Source organism: Scomber japonicus, chromosome 12 (assembly GCF_027409825.1).
Source record: "Scomber japonicus isolate fScoJap1 chromosome 12, fScoJap1.pri, whole genome shotgun sequence".
Taxonomy (NCBI): domain Eukaryota; kingdom Metazoa; phylum Chordata; class Actinopteri; order Scombriformes; family Scombridae; genus Scomber; species Scomber japonicus.
Genome location: NC_070589.1, coordinates 4,160,939 through 4,169,696, shown reverse-complemented (window position 1 = coordinate 4,169,696; position 8,758 = coordinate 4,160,939). Strand labels below are relative to the sequence as shown.

Genomic DNA, 8,758 nt, shown 5'->3' with positions numbered 1-8,758 from the left:
AACTTGTCATATTTTGCATCCATACAAATGTAAATCTAACCAACGGAGTTAGAAATGTTGTGTTCATTTTAGATTTAATACCTAGATTCATGATGAAGATAAATGATGTTGTAATATAATTTTTAGGAATACAAAGACAAACTGAATGTCTTCATCAGCACAGATAAATACATGAAGGGAGCACACTTTGTTCACAGCATTATTACTCCTGGTCTGTAGGGGGCAGCAGCATGTGAGCATACCTTCTGTTATGATCAGCTGAAGCGCACGCAGAGGCGGAAGTTCAATATTTTCAACCTTGCAGGATTATCATCAGACAGCAGGCTGAACACAGTCAACATGTTCTCTGTCAATATGATCCGCAGGTTGCGGCCGCGTGCCTTAACTCACTCATTCAGTTATTTTCACGTGATGTCCTCGCGACATGCAGCGTCGCGATCCGCGTGCTGTTTGAGAGGCCTGAGCGGTGAACTGCCGCGTGCTGACAGAAGCTCGCTCTGCGTCAGATACACGGTATTTAACACACACACACACACACACACACACACACACACACACACACACACCCTACCTGCTCTTATCTTACATGTTAATGTGACTGTTCAGCTAATATGAGCTTTGACAGTTACGATCACGCTGTCTGGTATCGACTCGTAAAGTCTGTGAGTCTCTCAGGTACACACACACACACGATGCAAAGTCCCACATGACATCATGTTGTACTATCTGAAACTGTGAGCAGAGGTTGTAGATCACTGTGTTCAGAGATGAAATGAAGAAATGTGTTTTTAGAGACATGAGAACTTTACTCTGAAGGGCCAGGAGAAGCACGTGTGTTTCTGATCACAGCTGGATCAGCTGTCAGTGAGCTTTAACAGCTGTACTGACGTCTAACCGTGTGTGCTAATATGAATGGGGGTAAAAACAACCCTGTTTAATAACCCAGGATATGATCAGGGTGTCCTTTTTTTAATGGAAATGATTTGAAAACTGAAATGATATAACTCATATCAAACCCTGCTCTCAACTATTTCAGCATCAGGTGTGACTGAACGGAAATGATAAATGTGTGTGTAAAATATAAATGTGATTAAAAGATTCTACTGACTTTAATTTGATCTGTAATAACAGTAAATGAGAGAAATAACATCATGAAAAGAATAGTTTCTATAAATGAAGAAATTAGTTCATGTATGTAGGTGTGTGTATATAAATATTTTAAATAAGTGCGTATGAAAGATCATAAACAACAAAACAGTACAACAATCAACAATTATAGAGGCTTGTGTGTTGGGATGAAAAGCTGAGTTTTCAGGCGTTTCTTGAATGCACCACCCTATGCTCATTCTATTTATTTTATTCATTAGAAAAAATGTTTGTTCATGTAATTCCCCCAATTAATCTCACTCATGGATGGTGCTGAACATTTGAATTGTTTAGCATCATTTCCATTCAGTCATGTGTGAGTTGGGTATAAAGTGTAGTCCCATGTCACAATCTCCTCCTACTAAATAATGCAAGAAGGAAAATATTTAGAGTTTGATATTTGATATGACACTGTGAGAGTCTAGTTTTAACAGCTGTGTCTCTGATCAGCTGCAGTCTGGCTGTCCATCATCACGTTGTCTCTCCACCACCAGCCACTCTGAGGAGGGGAACCTGATCTACACCGGCAGCCTGGGCTCTGCTGTCCGAGGTACATACATACATACATTTACTTGTGTTGAGGACAAATACACGTGTTAGTGTGGCAGCAACACAACCTTTGAGAATCAATTGTTTAAATGTCAGAAATGCATATGTACTTTTGTTGTTGTTGTTGTTGTTGTTTCCTTAGCTGTTGTTAAGACTGTTGTTGCCTGAGAAACAGTATTTTGATATATTAGAATATTAATACATTCAGGGTTTCTGCGGGTCATTAAAAAGCATGAAAAGTAATTAAATAGATTTTGTGAAAATTCCGGCATGAAATGGCATGAACTTCGATGTTCAGAGTCATTAAAAAATATGTAAACTTGATGGAACAAAAACATTGTTTTGTCCAAATCCAAATCCAACACTTATAATGCGGGAAGTTCCCGCACACATTTACAGTGATGTATATTAATGTTCAACCAACATCTGCAGCGGTGCTTACTGCAGGACGACTGGCCGGAACCGCTGTGTCTGACTGTCTGACTGCGACCCTGAACACACCTGTAGCTCTCTGTACCTCCCGCTAGCATAACACAGAGAAGCTAACAGTGATATTAAGTTGTAGGAAACAAACACAGACCGCTGGTTAAAACATAAATCTACATCATCTGAGGCAGAACCTGCTCAGCTCCATGTGATGTCAACATTAACAACGTTAATCCTCAGACAGGTAACTGTGACGTTACTATACACTATGCTGCGGTGCTGCGCGTTTTATCAGCTGATGTTACAAAACATCAATTTTAAATCACTCAGATGTTTCTCATTCAACAGACCTGAAGAGAGAGAGAGAGGCATTCAACAAATAAAAAACATGACGCTACTGAAGCTGAATATAACTACTTAACTGTATAATACTAGATAACTTGTAATTACTATAAATATAGTTCAGAGAATAAGTTAACTATATAAAACACATCCACTGGCTTCCAATCTAATTTAATCCAATACAGCAGCTCTGCTATAAATTCTACATTTATGAAGTTTATACATTTTTTGACAAGAAGGTGAAAATTCAGCTTTATGTTCATTATTGAGAGATTAAGGTGCATTATATTGAAAGGTGTTCCTAATATTTTGTCCACTCCATTAACATACATGAGGAGTCACACCACCACCACTTAGTATAACCTCAGTAATAAACAAAGTAGAATTATCACTTTTTTGACAATGTCAACAAAAACTGAAAATATATAAACTCTAAAAAAGCAGAATTTATATCAGAGCTGTTTATTGGATTGAATTATATTGCACATGTGTTCCTAATGAAGTTGCAGGTGACTGTAGTTCAGAGAATAAAACTACTAAAGTGTTTACTAAATAACTAATTACTATATAATATAGTTCAGAGAATACCTTAAATTGAAGGAAAGTGCCAAAATACAATCTGCAGTAAGAATAGGACAAGGCACGACTTATAGCCCCCCCCCCCCCAACAAAGTAAAATCCCCCTATATGAAGCATTTAAGGGGGGAATTCCCCCCTATTTTAAAAAATGAATTTCAGGCCCTGAACGTGAGTGTGAATGTGTGTGAGTGTGTGTGAGTGTGTGAGTGTGTGAGTGAGTGAGTGTGAGTGAGTGAGTGAGTGAGTGAGTGTGAGTGAGTGAGTGAGTGTGAGTGAGTGAGTGAGTGTGAGTGAGTGAGTGAGTGAGTGAGTGAGTGTGAGTGTACGCTGTGGCGAAAGAACAGAGGAAATATCAAATGACAGAAAAATGGGAAAATGCAAGTTTCAGCAGAAGTGGTTGGAGGATGAACTATTCAGAACCTGGTTAAAGCTCGTCGACGGTAAACTAGGAGAGTATATCGATCAGATTTAAAGGGATAGTTCAACATTTTGACGAATTTGCCTCCTGCCATAAGCAGTATAGGTTCATTACTGTAATTATCGGTGCATGTTGTTTTGAGATCCGCGGGGCAGAGACACGAGCTGCTCAGTGAACAGTGTGTTAAATATTTGTATTTCTGTTGTGTTTTTATTTTGTGAAGCACTTTGTGTTGCGTTTAATGACTGTAAACCGTCTTGTGAGCCATCTGACAGTTACATTTGGATTTTCAAATATTAAAAATTGGCATTGTCAAATGCTTACAATTTGTGTGAAAGTATCTGCAGTTGGACATGGGCATGAAATTAGTTTAAAGTGGCATGAAAAAGCATGAAATGACATTTGCTGATACCTGCAGAAACCCTGACATTGTAACCCTGTTCAGAATGTATTAGTTTTCTTGCACAGTAATAGAAAGTGGTTTAACAATACACAAAATCCACAGTTTGGTATGTCGTTAGTACAGCACACAAAAACGATTAAAAATAAAAATGTTGTCTATTACAGTTTGGAATCTGTAAATATCCAACAATGGCTCATTGGCCAAAACTAATAATGACACAGTTTAGTTTGCAGTTTAAAGACTTTGTAAAGTGAATTCAGACATTTTCTTCTAAACACATTAAATAGGTCATAAATGTATTTCTAAAAAAGGTGTAAAAAGCATTTCAATCATTTAGATTTGAATTGTGGAGCTAGGCTTCACAAACTGTGTTTCAAGATTTCTGTGTTCAGGATTTAGTGGGCGGGTCTGATTAGCATAAACCCGCCCCTGCTGCTGTAGAGGTATAAATACATTCAGCACACACTAGGCAAGGCAAGGCAGTTTTATTTATATAGCGCATTTCATACACAATGGCAACTCAATGTGCTTTACATAAAACAGAAACATTAAAACATACAATTAACCCCCCCACCCCCCATAATAAAAACAAAGTACAGAAAAACTACTACAGTCTACAGTTAGCCAGTTAGCTGAGTTAGCTGCCGAGCTAGCAGCCGAGTTAGCAGCAGAAAGCTCTCAGACCTAGCATCCATGTTTCAGGTAGAGGTGGTGACTTTGATTGACAGGTGACACTTGGTAGGGGGCGGGGTTTCTGTGGACTCGGAGGCCACGCCCACAGCGTTTGGCAATTTTTAAAAATCATTCAAATTATATGTTGGACAACATATGACTGCCTGCATCAAAGCCTCACATCTGTACCATGATGGTTTGGATTGAATGCAGTTATACCCCTAATAGACCTGTCAGCCAATAAGAAACAAGATATAGTAGACAAAATGTAGGGAAAGTGAAGGAGTGTGAATACTTTCTGGATGCTCTGTAGAATTCATTCATATTAATTCAGCTGTAATGAACTCTGTGGTCTCTCCCTGTGTGCTGTCTCAGGGGTGAAGATGTTCTCCTACACCACCAGCGGGGCCAGTCTCTTGCTCATGCCCCAAATCCTTTTCAAGACTGGCGTTGGAGTCCAGAGCGTAGCCCTGCAGGCAGCTTTCTGCGGCGTCATCGGCTTCTTCACCTTCCTCACGCCCGTCCTCCTCCACTTCATCACCAAGGGTTACGTGATCCGCCTCTATCACAACCCGGACACGGACACCTACACTGCCGTCACCAACAGCGTCTTCCTCACAGAGAAGAAGACGGTGTTCCATCAGAAGGAGGTCAGGATCCCGGCCGTCAGTAAGATGTTCACCACCTTCTACGCCGATAAGGCGGGACTGCTGGTGAACCCAGACCTGTTCCTACTCGCTCAGGACTACAACCACCTGATGGGCTACGATAAACCCTTCAGCTTCCACTCAGATGACATAGACAGACCTGAGAGCTGAAAGACATTAGCTGCTAACTGTTGAATGTACAGTCAGTATTCTATCTAAACAGTGTGGAACATCCATGGAGAACTTTTAAAGCCATATTTTTTTGTTAGTTTTTTTTTTTTTGATGATGTTTAATGTCAATAAATTATAACTTCACTAACATGAACTGTGATACTCTTGTAGAGTTTTGATGGAAACTGTCTCCGTATGTCAGCAGCACAAACATGAACCTTCTACTGTCACTTCAACCAAATACTCTGAAGTGTCATTTTATCATCATTTTTTAACAGGAACTCTGTAGAGTGGCATCTCAATGGGGTATGAATAGAGTCAATACACTAGCTTACTTTACTTACTTTGAGGAAGATAAAAATGTTCTTCTACAAATCCCTGTTACACTGAACAAAACGTCTCAAATAACTTTATTTATACAGCACCTTTTTAAAAAAGAGTTTACAAAGTGCTTTAAGAATAGAATGATAGATATTTTATTTGTCTTTACATGCTGTTCAGGTCAAATTTGGTCCATTTTGACATTTTGACAGCTGTAAAAACACCCCAAATGTGTTTTACTCTCGAATTTGATGACTTTTCCTAAAGTGGCCAAATATGCACAAAAATTAAAATATTTTCAAATGTTATACTTTTGTATAGGTACTATACATGTTTGTCCATTGAGGCTGTTCTGGGTCCAATTATCTATTGACATGTGTTTTGAATAGTTAATAGTTTTTATGAGGGGATTCTTAGACCGGGTCAAAACTGATGGATGGTACCCTTTACTGTCTGCCTGATGGTAACAGCTCGTATGCACTAAACAAGGGATGGAATTCCTTTTTAATAATTGCCTGTCCCTTCTTCACCACTCGGGACTCACAGATCATCATCATGCAGTTTTCTTACTGGACATTTTAGCGAGCTTATGCAGTTTGTTTTTGTTATTCACAGACAATGAAAAATAGCAGGCAATGGAACACAAGATTAAAATGGACCAATATGTGTCTATCCACCTTAAACTGTCTCAGTTTGTGCATAAATTATAGATACTGAAAACCTTTCTTATGAATAACATCTGTATTTGAATTCCATGGCAGTTGAGCATCTATTATTGTTCCTAAATATGTGTACTCATCAACCACCTCAATACTTTTTAGATGCTGGGTGGTGTTACCAGTCCTAAAGTCCAAACTGATTTCTGTAGTGTTCAAATGTAAAAAAGCTAGACATCAAACTGATCTACTAGAGCAGCTGCTTTCATCATCATCATGAAAAAGATAAGATATTCCTTTATTAGTCCCACAATGGGGAAATTCACAGTATTACAGCAGCAAGTTGACAGTAAAAATAGAAGAGCATGAATAAGAAAGAATGAAGAACAATAAATAAGTACTACTGGGAGCAGTGCTGGTTGTACAGTCTGACAGCTGCAGGGAGGAAGGAGCTGCAATATTGCTCCTTTACACACTTTGGATGAAGGAGTGTGTAGCTGAAGGAGCTCTGCAGTGCAGTCAGGATGTCTTTCATGGGGAGAGAGTCATTATTCATAAATCATTCTCCTCTCTCCCACCACCTCCACCAGGACAGAGCTGGCCTTCTTTATGAGTTTGTCCAGTCTCTTCCTGTACGCAGCCATAAAAGATGGCCGATGCCACCACAGTGTCATAGAAGGTCCTCAGGAGCGCCCCCTGCACTCCAAAATACCTCAGTCTCCTGAGCAGTTAGTCGTGCTATCAAACCCGTGATAGCTGTGTCATCTGCAAATGTAATAGCAACATGATCAGATGTGTTGCTTCTACATTCATTTGTATAAAGAGTAAATCAAACTGAGGAAATAGTTTATTGTCATTGTACAAACAGGTATACAATGACACTTCATGTATACACAGTACATAGTATCTATGTATACAGCCAGATACTGCTTGCATTGCATTTGTGTATCAGTGTATGTCTGGTATATAATAATAAAGAGAATAATAATAATAATAATAATAATATTGCACTTCATTGCACAGGATTGTCTATGATTGCACTGTTCTTTAGTGCATTGTTCAGTATGGTGATGCTTTTGGATAGAAACTGTTAATCAGTCTGTTGGTGCATGCTGTGATGTATCTGTAGCGCCTCCTGGTGGCAGAGGGTCAAACAGGTGATGAGCAGGATGTGATGGATCTTTTATAGGATGCAGGATGTCTCTCATATGCAGCTGGATGTGTAGATATCATCCACAGAGCTGCTGCCAGACCAGACCAGGATCATGTGTGGCAGTATAGTCTCAGTGGAGCAGTGGTAGGAACACACCAGCATACAACACAGAGCTGTAGCACGGCTGATATTAACAAGATGAAAGTAGAAGACAATGAAATAGAGTCAGGAGATGATGAAAAAGATTTCAAATAAAATAAGAAGTCAGTAAGAATGAACAGAAGTCAGTTTTAAGAAGTGGTTGAAAAGAAGTTACTGATTCTGCAAGCCTTATTTCCTCACGCAGGTCGTTCCAGAGTCGAGGGGTCACCTTTTAAATTTCAGCCTTGACTTCGGAACAGCCTCAAGGATCCCACCTGAGGATTTAAGGCTGCAGACTGGCTCGTATGTAGCTTGGAGCCAGACCCAGATGTGCTTTAAAAGTGTTCAGTAAAATCTTAAAATCAGTCCAGGATTGGTGTGATGTGATGTGGTCTGTTTAAATTGGTCATTTGTCACAAGATGACTCCTTTCCTTTTTCCTGAACCTGAAACTCACTCTGCGTGTCTGTGTTATAGTTCAGTGATCAGTACAGATCACACATGTGGGAATAGAGGCATAAACAGGTGGGAGGTTCATTTAAATGAACCAGAGCAAAGCCAGCTGTTGATCATTTGGTGGCAAATTGGATTTTAGAAGTCGAGCTGAAAATAATGTGTCAGATTATCTGCGTAACGTCGATCCATCCCCACTCAAATGTGCTGATATGACACATTAATACTTCAAATAATGTGAATCTACTCATTCTATTCTTCCAGAATCTCTGTTCCACAGCCCCTTCATGCTGTATGAGAAGCTTTTCTCTGCTTCAGTGAACAGTAAATCCCTGCAGCACCTGAAGGCAGCAGCACAGATGCTGGATGTGATTACAGTGTCATTATACACAGTTGGACATCAGATTACTCATCAGTCCTGTGCGTCATCAGCTCCTTTTCTAACTTCAAAACAAATCCAGTGGTTCAGGTTTGGTTTCTGTGATGGTTTCTTATTCTAAAAATGTACCATATTTCTCATACGTCAGTCCCTCAAAGGCAAAGATTTTAGTAGTAGTTAAAAAAGTAGTTTATAACTTTTCCAGAGAGTGAGAACACATGTTCAGGCAGAGTATGACATAATCATTAAAAGTCTGCATTTTTTATCATCTCTATGAAAACCAGGCAAGTCGTTCAATAAATA

The 8,758-nt window shown here is 39.3% G+C and overlaps 1 protein-coding gene across 1 annotated transcript; it reads left to right on the top strand.

Moving 5' to 3' along the window:
• The first annotated feature begins 261 nt into the window (after nucleotides 1-261).
• Nucleotides 262-5,765, top strand: tmem70 (transmembrane protein 70). The gene is made up of 3 exons (XM_053330083.1): nucleotides 262-513; nucleotides 1,597-1,696; nucleotides 4,911-5,765. The coding sequence occupies exons 1-3, from the start codon at nucleotides 340-342 to the stop codon at nucleotides 5,351-5,353; spliced, it is 717 nt and encodes a 238-aa protein (XP_053186058.1). The 5' UTR covers nucleotides 262-339; the 3' UTR covers nucleotides 5,354-5,765.
• The last annotated feature ends 2,993 nt before the right edge of the window (nucleotides 5,766-8,758 follow it).